This window comes from Aythya ferina, assembly GCF_964211825.1.
Source record: "Aythya ferina genome assembly, chromosome: 2".
Classification (NCBI taxonomy): domain Eukaryota; kingdom Metazoa; phylum Chordata; class Aves; order Anseriformes; family Anatidae; genus Aythya; species Aythya ferina.
The window spans coordinates 58076595-58102210 of record NC_140297.1 but is presented as its reverse complement, the minus strand read 5'-3'; the positions used below and the strand labels follow the sequence as shown (position 1 = coordinate 58102210).

The 25616-nt window shown below is 39.9% G+C and overlaps 1 protein-coding gene and 1 long non-coding RNA gene across 10 annotated transcripts in view; both read left to right on the top strand.

Annotated features, from left to right (window-relative positions):
* Window positions 1-25616, top strand: part of HECW1 (HECT, C2 and WW domain containing E3 ubiquitin protein ligase 1) — a 264423-nt gene that overhangs the window by 177740 nt on the left and 61067 nt on the right. For 5 of the 9 annotated variants that reach the window (XM_084508692.1, XM_084508691.1, XM_084508693.1 and 2 more), the window contains 7 exons: window positions 1889-2031; window positions 4024-4124; window positions 5362-6723; window positions 10188-10289; window positions 15924-16074; window positions 21325-21452; window positions 24105-24226. In XM_084508692.1, coding sequence (XP_084364818.1) covers window positions 1889-2031; window positions 4024-4124; window positions 5362-6723; window positions 10188-10289; window positions 15924-16074; window positions 21325-21452; window positions 24105-24226 — 2109 coding nt within the window. The remainder of the gene's footprint in view (window positions 1-1888; window positions 2032-4023; window positions 4125-5361; window positions 6724-10187; window positions 10290-15923; window positions 16075-21324; window positions 21453-24104; window positions 24227-25616) is intronic. The other 4 variants (XM_084508699.1, XM_084508697.1, XM_084508696.1 and 1 more) reach the window with 4 other exon arrangements.
* Window positions 6730-7995, top strand: LOC311431327. Its single transcript, XR_014689347.1, has 2 exons — window positions 6730-7325; window positions 7598-7995. It is a non-coding gene; the product is annotated as an uncharacterized lncRNA (long non-coding RNA).

Here is a 25616-nt window from a genome sequence, read left to right as displayed (position 1 = left end):
TGTTTTACAGTATAATTGTCAACAACATTATAATGGAGAATTCATTAAATGATAAATTGCTGTACATCAAAATAACTTCATTGAGTTAAGTTATTTACCTTCTTCTGCTTTCCTTGTAAGTGTCATGTATTGGCAGTTACCCAAGGTTTTTAGCAGGTGAAATAGCAATAATACAACTTACTTTGATAAAGCTGCTTCCAAAGTACATGAGAAATTGATGTTCTACCCTTTGTAGGTTTTACGTTCTTTGGTAACCTGTTGCAAAGATGTAGAAAATAAGAAGAAAATAATGCTTTGCTGTTATTTGAAATGTTTTTCTCTGATTATTTGCTTTTTTTTTTTTTTTTTTTTTTTTTTTTTCAGGACTTAATTAATAGAATATCCCACTCATGTTGGTTTCACTTGAAGCTGTTCAAACTAAGCATTGCTGGAAATTAGATCATGATCCAATAGAGCAAACAATTTAGGGCTTAACTCCAAGTCTCAATAACCCAGAGCACTGTTCTGTTGTGAAGATTGTTTTTGGCACTGGGAAAAGATAGAAAATCCTTTCATCTATCTCAATATTCACTTACTACAGAAGTCGGCTTCCAGTTTAATACTGACTTTTCAGTTAGACAAACAGCAGTCTCACAGATAGCCAGCTTTTGTGCGCCACAGCAGAGATGCCATTTTATTTTATTTTATTTTATTTTATTTTATTTTATTTTATTTTATTTTATTTTATTTTATTTTATTTTATTTTATTTTATTTTATTTTATTATTTTATTTTTGTCTGATTGATGATACCCTAGTAGTAGCAGGTCTGTTTGGCAGAAAGGATTCAGTGACCAATGTCACCAGCATTGTTATTCCTAAATAACAAGCTCTGCTTTCCTTATGGGGACACACCTACATCTCCAGGTGCTGTAATGCTCTTATGCTTGGAATCTGTATACATGAACTTCCTTGCACTCAAAACCTAAAATATTACCCTCCTTCCTGATTTTGCATGCACACATTCACTAAAATCTTACTGAAACATTACATGTAAGTAAAAGTAGATGTTCTTAAAACCAAATCAGCTGAGGTGGTGGTCATGTTTCAAAGCCTGCAGTGACACCTCCAGTTTTAGATGTTGCCATTCCTGTCTTCCCTAGTACCATTGGTTCTGGTGCCTGTGCCATGGCTTACCTTCTGGTTTAGCTTTGTGGAATCATATTGTGTGCTGGGTTAGGAGATTGATACAGATAAACACTAATTTCAGACTTTTTCCTACTAAGGTTGGGCAGGGATGAGAAAGAGAGGGAGAAATTTCAATATGCATCTAAATATATATCTAAAAATTGTGATCAGGTGGCCTTCCCTTCATTAGATCCATACTTCTCAATAGCTGAGGTGTGCTGCACAGCTGAATGGCCATGGGTCTGGTGGAGGGAAATGCTGACTAAACATCTCTCCAGGCTGCCAGTTCCGTTGTACTTCCATGCAGCTATTTAAAGTTTTTAGAACATGGGGAGGGGAAAGGGAAAAAAAACATAATCTGTAATGATTTACATTCCCATTTAGACCAGCAATCACTGGTAGGGCAGAGTACATTAGATTCCCATAAGTGTACTGTCCTTATCGTAGACAAGCCTTGTGTAGAGTGTTTGGATTCTAATATGATATGAATAAATTAAATTCCTGCATTCCCCAAGCCCAATTACATAATGTTACACAGTACATATAGTGTGCTTTTACCTACTTGCTTTGAGAACAAGCTTTTTTATTTTGCAGGCCTGTGTCTTGGGGGTCCAAGGACTGTGAAAAAGCCGGAGAGTCCCATGGGTCAATCAGATGCTAGCAGGATTTTGTTGCCATGGCTTGGATACCAGCTTCATGTTCTGTGCTCTTCTTTTCTTGCAGCAATTCAGCTTTGTCTCCCTGCCCACGGATGTCCTGGAAATAGAAGTTAAGGACAAATTCGCAAAGAGCCGACCGATCATCAAGCGTTTCCTGGGAAAACTGTCTATGCCAGTTCAGCGCCTCTTGGAAAGACATGCCATAGGGTAATTTTGCTGCTCGTGTTACCTTGAGCTTTTTAAGGAGTGTGCTGCCATTTAAGTCCCTGATGATGTATCATTATAGTGTTACAATGATGTTGAGGGGGAGTTATCAAACTGAGAGTTGCCTGTTGAATTATGTTAATTAGAATTTATACAACTATTATCCAGCCAGTAATTTTTCTCTATAGCCTTATTCATTGCGTTTTGAAACATGAGAACTGGCATTTAAGAAAGATTTTGTGTGTCGTGACCACAAATCTGGAGAGTGCAATATTTTCAATTTAAACATTGTTTTAATGTTATCAACAGGCTATTTTCATGTTTCAGGGAATTAATGTGGGCTGAAATCTTGCCAAATCTGTTCCTCCTTCATTTAATTTCTAGACAGTGGAGATACTATAAAACATATGTGTCATGTTGTAACTAAATCTTTCTGACCCTCCCCTGCTGCCAAGGAGTAACCGGTTCAAATCAGCAGTCCTGTCCTGCTTCCCCTTTTTAAGAATGTCCTTGGAAGGTGTGTGCAGACAAAGTAACACACCAATTTGTGAAGGATGGATAGCATGTCAACAAAGCTAAAAAGTTGGCTGTAAACTCTAAGGTTTAGACCTTGAGGAGCAGGGAGAGAAAGAGTAATCTACTGAGAAGAACATAGGCAATGCAGTTCCCATGAGGGCACTTCAGAAAATTGGATCTCAGTTCATCAGAACAGCAGGAAGCTGAGCTTGTTGGAAGTGTTTTTGAACAGCTGTTTCAGAAACTGGCTGTGATATTGACAGCTGAATCTACCAGAAGGGACTAAACTACCTCCCTGTTTCTCAAGTAAGAAAGATAGAGTGGCTTTTTAGAAACCAGATGGAAAAGAACAGCTTGGGTAAGGTGGAGCCCTATAACTGATATCACTGGCTTCCCTCGATGTGGAAAGATTTGTCATCATCATCTTGATTATATCCTCCTATTTTACTTCCTTATGGTAAACACTGTCTATCTAAGGGTATACTTTGCCAAGAGCCGTGCCTCCAGCCTGCACCTAGATCTGGTTTAGTTTTAATACCATGGTGGCTTTTAAATCTCAGGCAAGCTCAATGTGAAGTATACAACCAAGATCATGTGTAAACCTTGAGATCATCTCATTTATATGAGTTTCCAATGCATGTGAAACTATCCTAGCAAATATATTGGGCCCAACTGAAAGTGAACTATGTTTCTTCAAAAGATGTATAACTATTACTATCTAGTGAACCCTCTGCAGTCAAAAATGCTTTGCAAACATTGATTCAGCCTCGTTTTGGGCAGCTGGGAAGTTAATCTCTTCTGTAGTTTCATTCTGTTCTGAGGGGTGGATGAAGTGTGGCAAAGGGAGGGACCTGCACAAGGACAGAATGGAGTCATTGATCAACCTTGTCAGGAAGGTGTTCTCCTGATATTTCAGCTTCATAGAGGTAAGAGGGGTGGAAAGAGATGAAGAGTAGTTGTTCAACCAGTTTGAAACAAGAAAGTGGTAAGCGGGGACTGGCCTGTCCAGGATTTGGAAAGAAAGGACAGGAAAGCTGAATTTTATGCGGATGGTGAAGGGAAGGAAATACAAAAATGCGAGGTTCTGCATAAGGGTAGATATGGTCAGATCAGCAGGGAAGTAAAGTCTTGTTACAATAGCTGAAGTGGGAGTTGTTTGCTTCCCATGTTGATATTCTCATACCCATGCTGCAGAAGTTCCATTCCCACCGTTCTCTCTCTCTATATATATACATATGTGCGTGTGTATCCCAGAAGCCTGTCTGAATCACTGACGCAGCTGTTCCATTGTAATTGAAGACATTGTCCTCTCCTGCTCTGCCATTTGTTCTCACATATGCAAGTCAACATGCCCTCATGGCTGGGTTGAATAGACTTTGAAACTCATTATGTATTTTTGTAGGACACAGCAGCTTTATCTGTGGACAGTAGACATTTGGTAGGTTATAGTCTATTGTGACAATATTTTTTTTCTTGCAGGGACAGGGTTGTAAGCTACACTCTTGGTCGCAGGCTTCCTACAGATCATGTCAGTGGCCAGCTGCAGTTCCGATTTGAAATAACTTCCTCTATCCATCCAGGTAATTCTTAATCTTTACGCATCATTTATCTACATCCGTCTTTTTGGTTTGCATTCGTTTCTCCTCAGAAATCTGAATTCTTTCCTGGCTGCTCTGGAACTCTAGGTACACTCGTGAGAAAGGAAAGTGCATAAAACCTCCTGTCACAGGATGCATCGTGAGTCACAATTTCTTCCCTGTTTCCCCTTAGCTTGCAGCTACTGTTCTATGCCCCTGTTCTTGGCAGCTTCAGATAGTCTCCCTTGTCACTGAGAGAAAAGAGGATGGAAAACTATGGTCCCAGCTGCTTCTCTGTCATCTGCCCTGAGGAAGTGTTAGATGGACTGTTATTTGTAGAGTCATGAGCATTTGAGCACTTTAGGAATAAAAATGGAGAAGTAATAGTAGAGATGACTGAAAACTTCCTCGTTTTGATTACTTTTAATTTAAGAAAAATATAAAAGAAAATGTATTGTAACCCTCCCACCCTCCCTTTTGGTTTGGTTTTGTTTTAGGTTCTCTTGTAGTTATTAGGAAGTCACTGTCATGATGGAGTCAGTTTGAACTTTGGTTTCATGTGAAAATCTCAATAGCGTTGCCCAGGGACTTTTTGCTTCTCTAAGGTAGGGCCCTCTCAGGAAAACTTTGTCAAGCCAGCAGGGTATTTGTAGTTGGAAATTGTGACCTGCCCCTTGCTGGACAAGCCTGACTCCTTTCTTTTGACTGGTAGGTGGAGTCAAAGAGCCCAGGTTGTCTGGCATCTGGGAGGAGATTGTACAGATGGGGATCAGATCAAAGGATTTTTGGGGGAAGTTTCCAGCTTTTGGGATGTGAAAAGCAGTTTGTTTAATTCTCTGTTGTAGAATCTTATCATCTTCTGCATGACAAGAAAAATGTCATTAAAACATCAGAGAAGGCTTCCTTATCATTCCCATAATATTCCTTCTTATGGCAGTTGACTCAAAGAGCAGCTTCAGAAGGTGCTACCATCAGGTTATGTTGCAAGGAGGAAGAGTGCTGAATATAGAATGTCACCATGAGTAAGCCCCATAATCGTTAGATCCACTGTACAAAGGCTGCGTATCAAAAAAGCAGCATTTCTTGATGGTTGCTCACTTACCCACTCATTTAGTTCTGTAATTTATGCTTTTAATTTTCTCAGATTGCTGTGGATGCCTGTGCCCCCATAACCAAGCTACTCATTCAGTCAACACTTTGTGTTAAAGGAGTACGTAATTTCTTTTACTGTCTTATACAGATGATGAAGAGGTCTCCATTAGTGCAGATCCTGAGCCAGCTGACCTCCAGGAAAGCCCTGTGAACAACCCCACAGAGGAAAGCCTCGGTGAGCCTCCATGCATCAACACAGTGACCTCAGAAAACACAGCTCCAGAAGAGCTAAATGGATACAGTGTGAACAGTATGGATAGCCCAGGGGCTGTCAAACCACCTGGGGAAGTCAACCAGAACAACGTGAAGGAAGAGCTAGCAGGAGATGCAGAGGTTGATACGGTGCCAGTTCCCGAGCCCTTCGAATCCATCCCAGGAGAAGCGCTGCCTTCTTTGAGTGCCACGGACCTCACGGAGCAGCTGGCTCTGCTGGCTTGCATGTCTCCTCCTGAGACTGAAGCTAGGGAAAACAACAAAGTCAATTCTGGTTCTCAGGAAGATGGAGTCTTGAATAGTATAGAAGCTTTAGATGCCAATGAGGTGAGTGCAGATGTGCAAGCTGGCAAGGATCTACAGAAGAGTCAGGAAGAAGGGGCTTCAGCCCAGGAGGAGGAAGACAGCAAGCTCCAACTGAGGACCACAGCAAAGAGGAAAACCAGGCCATGCTCCTTGCCTGTGTCTGAACTTGAGACAGTAATAGCTTCAGCTTGTGGTGAGCCAGAGACCCCTCGCACACACTATATACGGATCCACAACCTGCTCCACAGCCTGCCCTCAGCGCAGATGAGCAGCGATGGGGAAGAAGAGCAAGATGGTGGCAACGGTGGGGAGAACGATGAAGAGTCCACAGTCAAGGAGGCATTGGATAAGGAGGTGGTCAGTGAGAGCGAGACAATGGCAGCAGAGCCTCCTCTGGAAAATGAGGTCGAAGAGAACTTCAGCCAATGCACAGTGCCTCCTGGGACCTTGGAGGAGCAACTCTCTGACTTAAATGATGGGCTGTTGGACGGGGAACACCCCAGGACAGGAAGCGAGAGCGAGTCGAGCTCCAGGCCTAATGGTGACAACGAATGTGAGGCGTGCGACACCTCTTGCTACAGCCCCTCTTGCTACAGCACCTCCTGCTACAGCACCTCCTGCTACAGCACCTCTTGCTACAGCACCTCCTGCTATGACAGTAACAATCGCTTCTCCAGCCACACCCGCTTCTCCTCTGTCGACAGTGCAAAGATTTCTGAGAGCACGGTCTTTTCCTCACAAGATGATGAGGAGGAGGAGAACAGTGCTTTTGAGTCAGTGCCAGATTCAGTACAGAGCCCTGAGCTGGACAGGGAGCAAGTGGATGGCTCCTCCCAGTGGCCAGATGAACTAGTAGCTCATGGTGGGAACCCACAAAGAGCCACAGAAAGTCTAGACACCCCAATAGCAGGTCCAAGCAGCAGAAGAGAAGGTTAGATCCTGAGAATCAATGCGCTGAGCAACCCTGATTATCTGGATGTCACAGAAGGCATCAGATAATCGAGGTTTCAGATAGCTCACGGTTTATTTCCTATAAATTTGGGTGCTCTGAGCTGGGCGATATATCAGGGAGGGTTGGATAATTGAGCCTGTCTTTAAAAATCCCAGTAATCTCCCAGCATATACAGATGGGGATCCATATATATAAGGATTCCTGTAGATATACATGCATCATTATAAAATCAAGATTAGCTGAAGTTATGTGGCAGATCAGCATTATCACATCCACCAACCCATTCCTTATTTCCTGGGATTGTTTCATTTCACATATCTGATGTACTGCCATGTCTCTGGTAGCCAGTGAGAGGACCAGCTTGTGCTTATCAAGGAGCAGATATGCTGATTTACTCCAGCTGAAGACCTGGGCCAGTATCTGTATATGATTGGTAGCCATACACAGTCATATGTGTGGAGAGAAGCAAACACTTGCTAGTTAGAAATGAAACCAGCTACCTCTTACAAAGCCTGTTTATTCCAGTTTCCCAAATATCAAACAGATTTACATCAGATTTCACAGACCACAGGGCAACTCAGGTATTGTGTTTTTTTTTTTGTTTTTTTGTTTTTTTTTTTTCTCAGATGCTTTGAAAATTTGACTATATCAAAGTTCTCATCTCATCTTCCTCTAGAGATGAAACATAATTAAGAAAATCATTTTTGTCTTTTTAATTTTTATTTTATTTTATTTTTCAATCCTTCCAAATTCTTATATTAAATTCTTACTTTTGGTAAGTTATTTTGTGTAGTTACATAAAGGGTGGATTTGGTCACTTATCGTTTCTTCAGCTCATTTATTTTTTTTTCAGGCTGAAGAAGTAAAGGCCTCAGCAGCAGCTGAGGGTTGTGCAGCAAGGTCTTTGCATTTCCAGATTCTGAGTCAGCTTTATCCTGGTATAAGTGACACCAAATTTAAACAGCACCAAGAGGATATCAAATTTGGGATGACTGGGAAACCACAGCCAAAGCATCCTTCTGCCTTTTCTGTGGCCATTCTCACTTCATTTACCTCTTCCACTGCTCTGGCAAAAGGAGAGGTGTAAGGATGTCCCTACATACTGGGCTGTGTAATGCCTATCTAAACAGCTGTGCCTAAGCAATTATTCACTCTGGAGAACAGAATCTGGCCCCCCTCAAAAAAAAATAATTCTCAGAAGTAAAGAGAGAAACAGAAATCCCCTGTGAGGTGATCCTTCTTCCTTGCAGGCGAGGGTATTTGTATAAGGGCAGCATTTATGTGCACATATGCCTAGGAGGGCAGGAGTGTGTGTGTGCATGAGACCATGCTTACAGATCCGATGGTTACTTTGGGCTGCGTGCACTTTTTAAAGAGGGGATGTGGGGAGAGGGTGTCTTCTTCTGCATACAGTTTCAGAACAGCTACAAGACTGTCCCTCGAGCCTGTATAAAGCTCACTGCAGCATTCACAGTGGCTTTGATTAGCTGAGAGAAAGGCTGAAGGGCAGCCCTGTTCTTAGCACTTTTGATATCACCAGGGGGTACCTCAGTAACGTGCACACTGTTTCACGATTTGGCGGCTGTTACAAGCACAGTAGATATGGTCACCTCCGCCTGCTCCAGGTGACTGACACTACCATGCTTCCGCTGGCTTGGCGTAACTGTCTTGACTAGGGGAGAGTCAATTGTGGTGAGGTAAGTAAAGAAACACAGATGGATGTTCTGGTAGTTTGTGCTACAACACCTGGAGTAACAGCACCATTTTTCAGGCTGTGAGAGATGGACTTTTAGCACCGAGCAATAACTTATGTAACTCTGCTGTCTGTTCAAAACACACAGCAGATGTGACTGTGAGATACGCCTATACACAAGTGGTTTAATGAAGACATTTAAGAGGCCATACGGTATCATCAGAGCATCTAGAAGAGGGAGTATTTTTGTCTAAGCAGTTTTTCTCACTTCTGGATGGTGTGAGATTTTTTTTCAGTTTTACACAAAATTGGCTTCTGAAGCCTTCTAGCTGTTGGTTGTTTAAAGAAAATGTATAGAGATATATATTTAGGCTTTTTTTTTTTTTTCATTTGATAGCTATGTGTTATTTTTTTTTACAAAATATTCTTTCTTAGGGTATTAAGATCCTGACATTAAAGACAATTAAAGCAGCCAGCACACAGAATTTGGTTCAGCTGAAAGGTCTGTTTTTAATTGTTAAGTATCTGTGTAATTTTCTGGTGATGTTGGAAACACTAAATATTTTTCCCTAAGATGTATCTTTTTGATGCACATAAATGTTTTATTTATGTAACTTAGATTGTATCTCTGTAATACAGAGCCACCTGGAGCTGGAGGTTATAGCAAAAAAACTGTTAGCACACAATTTGAAAATGTGTTCATTATTAGGATTAATAGTCCTGGTTTCTAAGGTTTTAAGGAGAGAACAAGAAGGAATCTGAATTCTAGAACCTGCAAAGTTTTACCTTGCAGTTTCCTCATTCTCACAGTTAAGTCTAAGATGAGGAATAAATTTTCATCCTTATCATACGCTTCTTAGTTTCTTAGAGGATTCTATAAACATTGAATGGATCTTAAGTTACTTGTTCCTCTCAACAGAACATGAGTTTGGACATTTGTTTAGGTTTCATTTATTTCATACTCAGATACATAGGCATATATACAATGTTAGTGTTTTTAAAAACTACCTCTGCACTGTCTACTTACTGTGTGTCACTTCTTCTTTTTCTTCTTCTTCTTCTTCCTTCTTCTGTATCTCAGGTCTTCCCTCTTTATCTCAGGTCCTGACTATGTCTCACTATCTTTTGTCCTCTCTTCTGCCACCTGTCTCCTACCTGTTTCTGGTCCTTCTCTCATTCTCCCTCCTTCCACCCAAGATGGACACTTTGAATTTTTAAATATACCTATAGAAGGGGACGATCTTCTGCTTTGCAGGGACTGCATAATCCTGCCACTCCAGTCCACTTATACAGTCATTGATCCTTCGGAAAAGCAGAGAAGGATTCAAGGCAGTTTTTAGCCTTGTATTCTGCTGATGGGAACAGTTGGAACCAGGATTTTGCATGTTCCTGCCCAATTTCTGCAGAAGCTGCTTGAGCTGTACAGTATTTCTCAGAGATCAAGCCTGATTCTTCTCTCGCTTACACTTGTGTGTCTATGAGTCCAGAATCTGGTTCATAATAGCTTAGCACTGACACAAACCTGAGACCAGAGCCTTGACTGCATTATTTTCATAATTCTTGGGCATGTGAGATATTATTAACATAGTGCCTAGAAATAGGAATAACCAAAGCTGTTAGGACACCAGGCTAACCTCTGTAAAAAAAAAAAAAAAAAAAAAAAAATCGCTTGTTTTACAGTAGCACATTTTTTGAACCACTTTGTAAGAACAGTGAATGACTGTCAATGTCTTGAATATCTTGTCCATAGGTGATTGTCCTTTACTCCATAATTCTCAGCCAGTCAGCCAGCTTCCTTCTCTGAGGCCTGACCATCATCACTACCCAACTATCGATGAGCCTCTTCCACCAAGTAAGCTTTAGTTTTTTAATTTATTACATTTTTCAGCCTTTCCTGTTAACTCAAACAGTGTAGAGGTCAGTATGTCTTTCTAAATAACCCCATCTGTTCTGTATACGCTTTCTCCAGAACCTAAGCAATATGGTCTTTTGTTTCCCGTATTTGACCCTGACTTCAAGTATTGCCATGGTGTTTTGGACAAGCACTATAACCTTCCTCTGCCTTGATCCATCCTTTTACTTACCTACCATGATATGAAAATACTAATGTTTCCCTGTCTCCAGTCAATGCTGTAAGACTGGAATGAGTGGGTATCTGTCAAGTGTTCTGGAAGCCTTACAAAAAAGCTTCTGGTTGTTGTGTCAGCAAGGTACTCTGATTTTTCTGTAATGTTTGTCTTCAGGATTTTTCGTAACACAATTCCAACATGGTTTGGGATAGCACTCCCTGTGGTCTGTCAGCTCTACTTGCAGGTTCAGCAGGAACCCTTTCACAGTCAGGATGCTCCTGGGACAGATAGCAGGTCCAAATCTGAGCAGAAACAGCAGAAGCTGGGGAAAGGCACTTCATGTACCATGGACCCATCGTATTGTTTATGGATTTGATGATCAAATCATTTTATGTTCATTATGGATTGTAATGGTCTCTGAAGTTATGCTGAATAAAAATTAGAGGGTTGCAAGTAGAGTGATCAACCAACAGGCTGATAATACAGGGTTTTTACTGCCGTGTCTACTGCTGAAGGTGTTTTCCCTTGGTTCTACAGCCTTTCACTTGTGTACCTAGAGGATTAGCCCACTTTTTGCATTAGCGTTAACTGCCCAGCAGAGTGCACTCTATGCCCTGCAACGTGCTGCGAGTCAACTTCACATTCTGCACGTGATTTAGCAACCTAACTTGTGCAGTGCCTCAGAAAACAACCAGGCGTATAAACAAAGCACTCTATTTTCTTCAAAGCCCAAGTAGGGAACGCGCTTATTTGGCCCATGGTGCCCTTGACAAATAATTCATCATTTACCAACCATGCTGTCAGTATTCCCTGAACTGAAAATAGCCCCGATGCTGGCGTCAGCTGCACAGTAGCATGAATGATTCAAATGCCTCTAGCCCAATGAAGTCTTATTAGAGTCCCACTGTGGCTTGCCGGTGAATGATGAAATGGGAATGGTTACCTCTGTAACAGGAAAATCTCTCTTCCTCCCACTCTTACCTCAACATTTTGTGAATAGTTCCCAATTAGATGACTTTATGATAGGACACTGACTCCAGCTCAGGTAAACAAAACGTACTGTCAATCCATGTCCTATATTCATCTGTCACCAATTTAATACATTTTTTCCTCATTTTTATAATTATCCTCAAAAGGCCAGTATTTCTACCATTGGTTTTCCCAAGTGCTTTCACTACAAGGTTTAAGAACATGAAATGCAGTGCACAACAATACAGTGCAGAAGTTATGTCCCGTTGTAGGATTTTATTTTAGCATTCACACGTAACCTTTTTACAGTAGAGACTGAAACTTTGGGGTTAAGCATATTGATTTTAATAAGAATAGACTCTACTAAGTTAATTTTGTGAGAAGAAAAAGTTGAATCAGATAATATCAACAAGGAAGGTAGTGCTAAAAGCTCTCAATGAAATTTCAAAGTAATTTTAAAGGAAAAACCATGGTCTTAATCTAGAAATGTTTCTTCATCTAGCATTTGGTATCACTGCCTCAGTGCCTTTAATGCCTCTTAATCCTAGCTAAATAATTCTCAAATGATGGGAAGGGAAGAAACTTTGCATTTTAAATGTGAGTTATTGGTTAAACTTGTCTTGCCTCTCACATGTAGCATTAGTTTCTGCTCAGAAGTACTGTTGGAGATAATTTGCCATTGCTGCAAGTCCAGTCTACAGTGTAGACTCTCCAGTGTAGACTGGACTTGCAGCAGTGTAGATGAATAATCTTCTTGTCAGTCTTTTTTCTCTTTGGAATAGTTTTCTGAATAGCTTTGTTTCATCATAACCTCATACCAGTTGGTCCCAGGGAGGAAATTTAATCTCAGACAGCTTTGTTTAGGAAAGTAATGTAGAACGGATTTGTTATTTATGTAGGAATGTCCTAGTGACCAGTCCAAATGTTAAGGCCTGTATGCAACTGACAGGTTTGCAGAACTTGCACTGCCTCCTGACGGCATTAACAGTCACCCCTTACTACGCCTGTGATCGCTGGTACTGCTGCAAGCCCTACAGAACTGAAGCCAAGACAAACACATGTGCCCAGTTCAGCACCACTCTATGCCAAAGGTGTGGCTGAGCTTGGAAAGGGAAAGGCAGCCTGTTTACTCTGCCCCTCTAGGATTATGGGCCTGCCAGAAAAAGTTGCGTCTTGTAGTGTAACTCAGCTGTTGCAGAGGTTGCTGTGAAATAAGACTCAGCAGATGGAGGGGGATCGCTGGAGGACACAACCGCTGCTGTCCCGTCTCCAGCCTGTGCTCCAGCATGCCACTGCTGTGGAGGTTAGATGGAGGTTAGTCTCTGTTGTAGTCACAGTCTTAATTTGCCTGGAAAAGTAACAAAGAAGCCTGAGGGGATTTGGCTGCATCCTAGATCACCTGTCCCCCTGAAGTAACATGAAGGAACTTGAGCACAGCTCAAAAGCAGACTCCTGTCTGTCAGTTCACCTGTCAGCCCATCCATCTCCGTGCAGGTATCCACCATCTGTCCACAAATCTGCTGTCATATGCAGCTTCAGTGACTTGTATGACTTACTGGTTGTCTTGTGGGGAGGCAGGAAGCGCACCTGACATCTATGGACAACAAAAATACCAACACCTGCCACTCTCTGACAGCCTTCCCAGGTGATCAATACAATAGTTATTCAGCTGATCAGAAAGGCTGTTCCAAGGATCAGTACTCACCTAGGACTGCTGCAGGTTTCCCAAAAGCCACGTGACACAGTTCCTACTATTTCAGTATGCCACTGCCAGTGTCAGCCCATGGTTTCAAGTGTATACACACATAAAGCAATGAATAAAGCAGTGCTCACGGTTAGACTGGTGTAGTTCATGTTTGTACGTAATGCTGCTGGATGCCTGATACACACAGCAGAGATAGCCTGTCTGAAGTTGTAGTCCAGCCTGCATGATCCTGACCTGATATTTTCACCGTGACCTCCAAGCTCTGGACAAGTTTTGTTGCTCCTGGATTTCTAAATGTTATGCTTAAGAGCTTAGGAACCCTGCATTACATTTAATTAGAGAAACACTGCAAAGTAGCCTCAGAAGCCATAGCTCACAGGACTGGATTATGAGGCACTTGCTTTGCTGTGTAATTGGGCAGTTGTATTCTTACTGAGTGCCTATCAGCAGGCTCCAGACCAATATGACATGGACCGTTAGTTGGTGTCTACTATGTAGGGTGGCTTAGAGTGTGGGTCTAAGGATCCCACAAGGATCTTGGGGTCCAGCTCCTGGGTCCACACAGGACCACCCAAAACTCAGACCATATGTCTGAGAGCGTTGTCCAAACACTTCTTGAACTTTGGCACTTCCCTGGGGAGCTTCCTCCAGTGCCCAACCACCCTCTCAGTGAAGAACCATTTTCCTGACATCCATCCTGACCCTCCCCTGTCACAGCTTCACTCCATTCCCTCAGGTTTTATCGATGGTCACCAGAGAGCAGAGCTCAGCACCTGTCTGTTACATGTATACTGCAGTGGGAGGTGATTTGGCCTTTGCCAGACAATGGCATGAAAAATAAAGATCTTCTCAGTGATGTTAAGATACACCAAGTCAGCTTTGATTTGGGCCAAGATTATCTCATTTAGGATGTTGCAAATAATGCATGGCTCCAGAAGGGCCATTCCCCACCCATGGTGGTACACCTGCCGCTAGTCACAGCATGCTTGGCAAGGCATTGGCCTTCAGCCTGCCCTGTGTGTCAGACTGATTTCCTTCAGTGTGCATCTGTTGCGCTCCGTGTGCTGTTTTTCACTGTCTTGTGTTTTAGGTATAGTTTTCACAAAGCTGTGTTCTTGTTCTTGCAACAGCTACAACATCCTTGGTAAACCTTACCTGGTGGGAGAAACAGAGAGCCCTCCCCTTAAGATTATGTAGGGATGTTCACTGTGAGGGAGGGAGACTGTCTGTGTGTGGTGTGAGCATAGGCTTTGCACCTATAATTACTGAGGTACTTACAGTCGACTCTGAAGGAAATAATGCACATGCATGAGGTTCCTGCTGTTTTGAATTCTTAGAGAAAATTCCTCCGGGGACTTCTGGTGTCCTTTCCAGGTTCCTGGTATTAATATGCCAAGGGCAACCAGCCATAGACATAAGCCAGCCTACACTAGGCTGGGACCAGTCTGGGTAAGGGAACTGAGTTTAGCCAGGGGCAGTGTTCTGGAGGAGGAAACTGGTTGTGAAGGATGGGTTTCCAGACAAAGCAGGGAGAGGTACAACTTCAGTCCTTCTCTTAGAAAGAGAAGCAGGTAATATGTAAAGAATGAAGTCCAGCTGATCCTAAATATGATCATAGAAGAACATAGAAGGAATGGAGTCATCCCCAGTTAGAGCAGGAAAGCTGGCATCACAGTAAGGCTATGGGAATAACAGAGAGTTTTTGCCCCCAAAAAGGTAATTACCATATATACATTTGTGTGTGAATGTGAGTGAGGTTTGTACATAAACAGGTGTAGAAAGTGTGTGCTTTTATTTACATAGATGTGTCATCAGCTGATGGATCAGATTGAAAGAAATACAAAGCTAGCAAGTCAAATTTATATCACTACTCCATACTTTCTAAGCAATCTGATGTGAGAGTCTGTTTTACTTTCACTTCAGAATTTCCCCCGTTCCAACCCCTTTTGTCATCAACATTACCATTTTCCACAAACCATTGGATACTGAAGAACTTTTAGTTTTCAGTCATGGGGCAACTTGAACAAACATTAACAGGAGACAATAATGATGGAAGGCTAAATACTATGCTGCAGACTTTCAGTCTAGTTGGCATTCATCAGTACAATAAATTTATGAAACATCTATTTATATCTGCAGAGATTTCTACAGGTATGTTCAACCAGGCTGTGATCAGTTTTCAGGGGAACCTATAATTGTTGTATGGTATCCTTCTGAGACACGGTATAAAAAAAGAGAGAAATTAAACAAAAAAAAAAAAAAAAAAAAAAAAAAAAAAAAAAAAGAAAAAATGGGATTTGCCACATTAGCTCCTATTTAATCCTGCTTTGCTAAGGGTCAGTTCTATGTGGCTACCCTGACCTGCAAAGAATCTAGCCAACTGGTATTACTAATTGTAAAATTATCCAGCCCTTTAAAAATATACCCACTATGTCACTTGTTTTTCGTAGTCTATGGTGGTTTTCATAGGCTGCCTATGTGCTGTGTGTGAAATATTTATGTATATGCATATATTGCATATACATACATATAGGCAAGCACAGAGTATATATATATTTGAATATATACACTGAATATATACACATATATTGCACGCATATAGACATCTATATAGTATCTATCTCATGTGTGTGTATCCACTCTCTGTGTGTATGTATGTCTGTGTATATGTATATCCCACTTTTTTTTTTTTTGGAAAGCTTCACACTGACACCATCATCCCTTCTTTTCTTTCCAACCCTAGATTGGGAAGCTCGGATAGACAGCCACGGGAGAGTATTCTATGTCGATCACGTCAACAGAACCACCACGTGGCAGCGCCCCACAGCCGCAGCAACACCAGATGGGATCCACAGGTCTGGCTCTATCCAGCAAATGGAGCAGCTGAACCGGCGGTGAGCAGTTGCGTCTAAATTCCCTTAAGATCCACACTCCCCTTCTTCCACACCATGCCAGTGGCTTCCTTCCTTCCTCGCTGTATCCCTTTAGCTCCCTAAAGATTTCTCCTCTTTCCTTGTCCAAGTCTAATATACATGTTCCTGTGTCTGCTGATCACTTTCTACCTTGGTGTACCTGCTGGGAGTGTTCAGTACCCAAACTTGCCCACATGAGGAGCGCTGTTGAGTGAAAGATGTTGCAAAACATTTCAAACAGTAAGAGGCTTTGGAAAAACTCCCAAAAGAGAGGGGAGCATTCTTCCAAAAGATGGAGTCACTTTTTCTTTCTAACTCTTAACTCTTAACACATAAACTCTCAACTTTTTCTCTTAGAGTGGTACCCATGTGTCAGCACCTAACACTGCATCACAGTATCTTCAGAGGTTTCTGAGCTGACAGTTACTGAAATATTGTTGCTATATCAGTGTGGCATTTCTACTCAAGCTAGTTAGGCCTATTGAAAGGTCTGTCCCCTAACAGAGCAGGGCAGAGCAATGCCTTTCCAGAGTATGCCTTTCTAGACATAGAGAGATCTGCTTAGTGTTGTAATAGGTGCTGTAAATCTGTGAGTTCATTCTGAACTAGCTCAGTTATCTCTTAACATGGTACATATTTTCCCTTTGTGTGACTCATCCACACATAGATTTGTTTATCATTTCTTTCTCTTGCTTGCTTTTTGGACTGAATTTAAGAGGAAAGACAAAAAAAAATAATAAAGAACTGGCTAAAAATCTTCCCTTTTTAACTTCAGAAAAGATTTTCTTTATTATTCCCTGCTTACTGTAATGATATGGTTTCTTTTCTAGACAAGCAAAACTGAAATTATATTCTAATCATAGCATGTGAAATGCCACAAAAGTTTGTTGGCCATTTTCTCTTTGCTAAGAGAAAGATCTGCAGCTGAGAGAAGAATGCAGTTTCAAAGTACTGTTTTCATATGCGGAATAGCTTTGGAGTTACTGTGTGTAAGGAGAAATGTGTTCTGAATGACAACAACTGGAAAGTTAATGTAACTTTTGGGGAGTAAACCACTCTTCTGAAAGTGGTTATTGTACACAGTAAGTTGTCACCATCAACACACTCTTGAAGAAATTCTCCATTTTTTCCCCACCAAATTTATTATTTTGGATGTCATTTGTAACATGTATTATGTTTTGCAGAGGTGAAAGAACCTGCATTTGTTTCCATTATAGTTTTCCTCAGAAAGTGTCAAGCTACGATGTTAATATTAAAAACAAAAAGAAAGAAACAAACAAAAAACTCAAAGTGTATGTTTAATGTAGATTTTTTTTCCAGTTAATTTATTTGACTCTTCTCTGCCATTTGGCATTTGTCTTCAAGAGGGATTTGGGTTACGTCAAAGATCAGACTATTTGACTGCCACATAAGCAAGCTATCTACCACAGAAAGCTCTTTTCTGGATATACATCAGACTTTTTTTTTTTCTTTATTTTTTTTTTTTTAAGTTGAACTGTCATATAACTGCAGCATAAAGCCAGGAGAAAGTCTTTGTGAGAGTCTTTGCAAGAGTTCACCATTCTTCTAGCTAAAACTGGTTAATCGGTAAATGAGCTATCTCAGATCTCACCAGAAACTGCAGAGTAGGCATTGCATTTGTGACTTCCTTGCTGCAAACTTTATTCCTCTGTAGGTTTTCTTGTAGGTTGTCTGACTTCCTTGGTTGCGACTTGATTGTCACTGGTTTGGATTGGTAATTGACTGTTAATGGATCTAACATTCTTCATTGGATCTCTTTATTTTTAATATTCAAATATCTGATTACAAAATGAGAAGTGGAGAGGATTTTCAGTAGTGGCATAGCTCTCTTTAGCTGAATCCTGTTGGAGACTAAGCACTGTGCAACTTAATAAACATAAATTGCCATGGCTTCTTGGGACAGGGAAAAAAATGATGATTCACTACACATTGCCAAAGAGCTCTACTGATTTAAAATGTTGAATGAGGAGTTCTGTTCCCAAGTTTGGGAACATTTCCTAAGATTCTGATAAATGAGATTCATACTGAATACTCCATTGAAACAAACTAAGCATTTCTGAAGTGGAAAATAATTTCTGTACTTTCAAACAGGCTGCTAGAATTTTAAAATTTTCATTGTCCTAAAGCAAATTTCACATAATTCAAGTCTCCAGATTTATGTATTATGAGGAAAACAACATTTCATAAACGGTTACTGGAAAGCACTATGGAGAATCAGGCATGGTTTTAAGCACTCATTTTAGAAATACCGTTTTTTAGTGTTTCAAACTTCATTATTAGAAACATTCTTCAGCAAACACACCTGAGAATCATTTTAAGTGAGGCAATAGCAAGACCTTCCTGACAGAATTAACAACAGCCTGAACTTTTGCTCTAACCTGAAACAAAAAGGGGCTCAAAGCCACTTAGTTTGGAAAAAAAAAAAAAATTGGCCACTTTTCTTTTTGAACCAATCTACTCACTTTTTAGCTTCCTGGTTTCATTTTTGGGAGGGAATGGAAAGACCAAAATATTACAGGGAAGCTTGGTATTTCCAGCCCTGCCAAAACCACAAAGCCTTGGAAATTTAAAGAAACCCATAGCTATAACTCTTCAAATCCAAGAGCCTAAACCTGCTTTCCTTCTGTGCTCAAAGCTTTCTATTAGCTGTGCTAGGCCACTCAAGGATAAAGGGATTGCAAAACTGGAATCCAGGTGTTAGGCAAGTTCTGAAGAGACATCCATAATTTTTATTTTAAAGACTCTTTCTCATTTTCTCAACATCACATGACTTGCTAACTTAGCAAAGCCTGCAACAGCCATTGCTGATGAAGCTCTGTTGGAAAGATCCTTTGCAGCATATGTATATCTAGACTTGTTTTTTTACTGATTTAAAAAGTAATAAATAACACACAAAAATATATTTGTGTAGTTAAGACATCCTCGGTGTGGTATTGTTAAGCCTCCATTTCTTCGACAAATCACTTTGAAAGGAGACTGAAATTTCCAGAGCCATTCCCGTAACTTTTGCCCTTTCAATGTTTTCTTCACTTACTTTGACATTTTGGGGTATTTATATAAGATGAGTTTATAATATTGAAACCCCCCAAAAGCATATTTTTTGTTGGCACACAGCTAGTGTTGCTCTGTAAGGTTTGCCAGTAGGGATTTTCTACCAACTATTAAATGGAAACTACAAGTTTGTTTGTTTGTTTGTTTGTTTTGTTTTGTTTTTATAATTGTGCTTATATCATTTGATTACATGAACTCCTTTTTTTTAAAAACAAAACAAAACAAAACAAAAAAAAAACACTTGCTGCCGCATGTGGGTGTTTTAAAACTCCTACAGTACAGTACTGGAAATTTCATTCAGTTGCCTGCAGTCAAGTAAATAAAAATGTGAAGTGTGGGTCTAAAACAGAGGGACATAACAACTAAGGCAAATTCATGCTCTTGTGAAATCTGCTATCAGAAGTTCCTTGTAAAGATGGATATTTACTTAAAAACAGAACCCCCAATTGATGTTTTTAAAACAAACAAACAAACAAACAAGCATTTCTAAAGATGCTCTTTATTGAACTTCCAAAAGAAATTTTAGATGTCGTTAGATACTGAGGGACAGACATACTACTGTGAAAGTTTAGTGCAAATCTACTAAAACTTAAGTAGTTTTTCTTAATTGTCTCTAGCCCCTTCTGCCCAAAGTTGAGTTGCAGTAAGTTGCTGGAGATGCTACCTGTTGAGAGATGTAAAAGCCAAATTGTCTCATGTGATCCCATGTCACTTTGAAGAACTAACTCTTGGCCACCTTCCTATCTGGAGTAAAATGTGCATTAGCAATTAAAGAGAGAGAAAGAAAGTAAGTAAAATTTGTAAGTCAGAATATGAGCTGAGGAAAGAAAAAAGAGTTTAAGTCTGGAAAATGAGAGACAAACAATGCTGGATCAGATTAAATACAGACAGTAAAGCCATTCTGATTTATGTAAGTATGGGAATGAAATCCAGAAATACAGATAAAAATATCAGGGTGGAGTAAAAGCTAATTAATCTAATTAAGAGGGCCTACTTTCTTTCTTTCTTCCCCTTTCTCCCTTTTTCTTTCTACTTCTTTCTTTTGTTTTATTTCTGTCTGTATATGAAATATATTTTCTTATTCAACATATAAAAAGATTTATATTCATAGCTAACCAGTAGAACCAGAGAAATCTTGATCTCTCATTCATCTGTCTGTGTGGGTTAACTAGATTTTGTTTTGTGTGGTGTATATTTGATCACTCCAGCTTATTCTCACAGCCAGATATATACTTTGTTCCTGATCTGGTAAAGTATTTAATATTGGGATCATCCCTAAGACCATGATTAATCCTATTGGCATCAATTAATATGGTAATTAGTTCTATAATTAACATGGAAATGGCATAGTTTTTAAAGGTGTTTGCAGGTTTTAATTCAGCATTTACTTGGTCGTCTTTCTCACTGTTGCTCGCTTGTCTCTGTATTGTTTCCTCTCCCTCGTTCTGCAACCCAACACAAGCTAAATACTCAATCCCATTAATTTCCTGAAATGGATATAACCCATCCTTACGCTTTTCACACAGCTCATGTGCTACATTCTATTCTCCTTTTCTGTGATTGTCACATTAATTATAGCTCTTTGAGTTCACACTACCTACTAGTCTACATTCCATATTGCCTACCAAAATGGAAGTGTTCTCTCCTGGTGGCCATGCTGTATCATCATCAACATTGTGAACACTTTTAATATCCATTACCTTTTTATGGTTGAGCATGTGCATCCGATACTGTAATAACAAGGCTGAAGGGCACTCAGTGCATCACAGATTGTGCTATCATAAGACTAAATGAGAGAGTGAACCATGATCCACTAATATTTTTAGGTTCCAGACATCCAGATGTTTTAAAGAGAAGCCTAGTAGCAATGTGTAGCCTAAATACCTTTATGAATTTGACCTTTGAGTCTTCTTCCTTGCCTTGCACAGTAGCTATTTGTTAGTCAGTGCAAAGTGCAATATCTGCAGAGTAGTGGTTGGCCCAAGTGTGACTAGCTACAACATTTGAAGAAGAAGAGTCCAGCATGCTTCTTACTCTGTTGTATGCTGAAGGTACAAGCGTTGGAATATTTTAAAATTAGTGGTAATTTTTAAGATAGAAATCACTGGAAAGCTGTTCTGTTAACTAAAGCATGTTGTTCCTCTCTCTGAATGTACGTAGATACCAAAATATCCAGCGAACTATTGCAACGGAGCGGACTGAAGATGATGGTGCAGTAAACAGGGTGGAGAGAGTTCCCACTGGAGGAGGAAGTGACTCTGAGGCAGAGCCTTCCCAGCCAAGCTCAGGTATGTGAAAAAAAGGTATCGAGGACATGTTCAGTGCCACTCAGTGTTGGCATTCAGATTTGGAGAGCACTGGGGGCTGGAACTTCTTTATACCAGGGTGCAAAAGCTAATTAAAAGAAAAGAGGTTTAGACCTGAAGCTACAGGTACAAAAACAGATACAGAGCTTCATTTTTTTAACAGCTAGTAAGACAGACAAAGCATTTTTACTTTATTGCAATAAAAAATATTTATTATTATTTGAAATTAAAATGGAGAAGGTATCTGGTTTTTGTTCAGCTTTGTAGTTGCAAGAAAACACACTTCTATTTTTGCTGCAGCGTGACTTTGATCTTGGGGCCTTACAATTTATTATTTCTGGGCATGGCTTCTGCACTGCCACATTTGTGTGGTCACACCTGCAGTGGCCCTGGCATGGAGTATGGAATATTTTGTTTTTTTTTTAAGACTGCAGCTTTGTGATAGCTATGAGCTGATCTAAGTGTGGGTTGCCACTGAAGGAGGCACAGCTGTCTTTTTGCTCATCACCAACTCATGTGACAGCACCCCATACCAGAACAGGCAACTGATCTGTCTGAAAACTGATCTTATTTCTTGTAGTTAATGCTCTTTACAGCCAAATTGGTTCTTCCATCTGGCTCATTAGATGACTAGACCAGAACTGGTGCCAACATGAAGGAGAAGAGGAAAATGCATACCAAGGGAAGGTTGGGCTGGGCAGGGAGTTATTCTATACTTCTGGGTGATAGTCATATTTCCTTAAAGCAGTTGTGAAACCATCAATGAAGGATATATATACACTTTTGGGTAAGAATTATTAGCAATCGGACTAATACCCACTATGCAACCTGTAGACCCACAAAAATAGCTATCTCCTTTGTTTTAGAACTTGTGTTACCAAAATGAATGGCCAGTTCTCTTCCTTTGCATCATTCTCAGCCCCACCTAGGTTTGTGTTCTGTGTTGACTACAAGAAGTAAATGTCTTCATGCCATCCTTCTGTAAATAGCATTGGCAAACATACAGAATCAGCACAATGTCTGCTTGAATTTTCTTAATGTTCCATGTTGAAGTAGAACACAGAAGAATAGTGAACCTGCATTTTTTAAACAGGTTTGGTAAAATATTCAATTTTATCTATTTGTTATCACAATCCTTTAGGTGTTTTTAGGTTGAAAATGAGTTCTGACTAAGAATGTTTAATGCTTGATATTAAAAAATTCTTTGCAGTCCTTTTTATTACAATTTGTATAAGCCTTTTACCTACAATGAATCTTAAAGAAGAATGCAGTACTCTCTATTAGTAGATGAGATAGAAATGAGCTTCACATTGTATTATTGCTATTTAAATTATAAGTAATACAGTCATGAAGTGTAATATTTATAATCATTTACTGACATCACCTACACAATAAAATAGTAATTGAATAGGAATTGCTACCTAAGTATTTAGGTCTGTTTATTAATGTAACATTCACTTTTTTGTTTTAACCCCAAAGGACTATTGAGCATAATGTATATCATCTTAAGTAATCAGGAAATGGTCTTTGCTGTAGATATTTTATTGCTGTTAGGAGAAAAAATCCATACTCTATAAAATGCCAAGAATTAAAAGATCAAGGAGTGATGCAAACCTCACTAGAACAAGAGAAAGCTGCAGTATGATATCTTTGCTATTTGCCTTTTAATTTAAATGAGAAACATCAGAAGGAATACAATTTAGACACATTAATCCAGATTCTAAACCACTATAAATCAATTTAACTACAGCACCGGATGTAATCTACAGTCTTAAGTGGATAGCATAATAAAATGTGTCTAGGGCAAAAAATTGTGATAGTTGATAATAAGAAAATGAGAATCTGTATTTATTCTGTTGATGACCTCTGCATCAAATTTCCTTGGACTGTACATAAAGGTTTGCTTGTATTTGAAAATACCAGAACTGCACACTGAAGCCATAATTCCATGATAGGAAGCATTTTTCTGGTGTCTGTAGAGGTCAAAGAACCCCTACCTCTGCAGAATTCACATTCTCAAATGCTCAGTTCTGCTCCTGTGCTTCATGAATCAATACAGATTAAAAATAATCCCTTTGTGACTGCTTTTTTTTTTTTTCCTTTGCCATATGAGTAAACAAAACCATGGACTTGCCAAAAATGATGCAATTACAAGTAAAGGGTAATGTTTTGCAGCACTAACATGGAAATGGGTGGGGCAGGGGACTTCCTTGTCTCAACCTTGCTACCAGATGCTTTCTGCTGGTGATCCCCCTCAGTCTGGATTGGGAAATCTGCTCTCTCCAAAATCAACAGTGCAAGGAAACAGTCAGGACTTGGTAACAGTAGTGTCACCTGGTAAAAACTGTTGTGGTCACATTGATGTTCAGAGACAGCAGTTGATATGACCCAGAGGTTTTTAACAAACACTATAGAAGAGCATCCAGCTCCTGCCCTGCTGCTGTAAACACTGCAGCATTAACCATAAGAATGATTACAGTTTTGCCAGCAGACTTATCTTGGTAAAACAGAGAGGGTAGGTGCATTGGGCAGGATGCTGCTGTTCAGTAAAGGTTAGATACTAGACTATGCTTGCGACTATATTGATACAATTTTGGTGCTTTTATTGTTTGTTTGTTTGTTTGTTTTGTCCAGAGATTAGGAGGGAAGGTTCACTTTCTCCTGTGAATTCTCAAAAAATCACCTTACTCCTGCAGTCTCCAGCTGTGAAGTTTATCACCAATCCCGAGTTCTTCACTGTGCTGCATGCAAACTATGTGAGTAATTACAATTTGCTCTCTTGCACTACTGCTTTCTGAGTCCAGACTCTGTGCCCCAGGCCTTCAGGTAGAATGCACACTGAATTTGAATTGTGTGGCTTGGGGCTCACTTGTCCTCTCTGAGCACCAGACCAGGTTGGGGATAACACAGGCAGACTGATCCAAGAAAAATCTTTCTGGAATTCTGCCTCATACACAGAGTTCCTTGAGAAGCACAGAGAAGCTCATTAATGTTACCCTTCCAGATTAAGCAGGAATCCTTGGTTTCAGGTTGGTTGATTCTGTTGTCTGTTGCTGCAGGGAGTGAGTTTGTTACCTTTGGAGCCATGTTCCTGAGAAATCTTACTCAGATTCCACCAAATCTCAGGGGAACAGAGAGGGAAAAATTATTTACTCCTGCAGTTTGCACTCCCAAGAAGCAGGTGGGCATAATGCAGTGAAAGAAATACTGACTTGAGTCAGTGTATCTGTTTTGGGGGAAAAAAAAAAAAAAGAAAAAAAAAAAAAGATTGAAACTGACTTTTTAAATATTCAAATCAGTTCTTTTTTTTCTTTTCTTTTCTTTTTTATTTTTTTTTAATTAGTTCAATAAGTCTGTATGTTTTGTTGCAAACCTGATGTGGAATGGAAAAAGTTTAATGGTAGGTCAACCAGGAGGAAGCAGATAGGGAGATCTCACAGGGATGTGTAGTTATCAGGTTCCAGTCCTAGTTTGCCTATCTTGAATATAGGTTCAACTAGACACCCACGCAACTTCAAAATATTTAGAAAATCTGGTTTTGGGTAGTGATGGCCTTTCTTTTTGAAAGTAAAATTTTTAAAAAAGCACTTTAAGAGTTGTCTCTGCACAGGTCCTTAGCTAATGACAAATGTCCTGTTCTGGATGTTGTACTTGTTGTGCTGAAGCCAGCTGTCCATTTCCAAGTTTCTGGCAAAGTTTATTGCCCCTGAGATTATTGCATCCTGCAGAGGAAGGGATATATTAACTCATCTAAAATTGCCTGAACTATGCTATGGAGTGCACATAATTTCTTCCATTGACAGGATGATATATGATGATTTATAGCTGGAAGCTGTATCATTTTCCTTTGGCATAGCTGTTTGCAAAAGGAACAAATGATTCTATAGTGGTACAAGGAATAGCTCACAAGAGATTAGGTCCCAACTTCATTTCTCACTGAAATAAAAAAGTAAAGAGAGGCCTTCAGTTTGAGCTTATAAAATCGTCTCTAATATGGGAGCCATAACAATCTGTTGAAACATCCATCAAATAGTCATACAGATTCCACTTGCACAGAAATAATGGCCCACGTAACTTTTGGTTTAACATGGTTGTTATATTTTAACCACACACCCCTATTAAAATTTCAAGCTATTAATTATACCA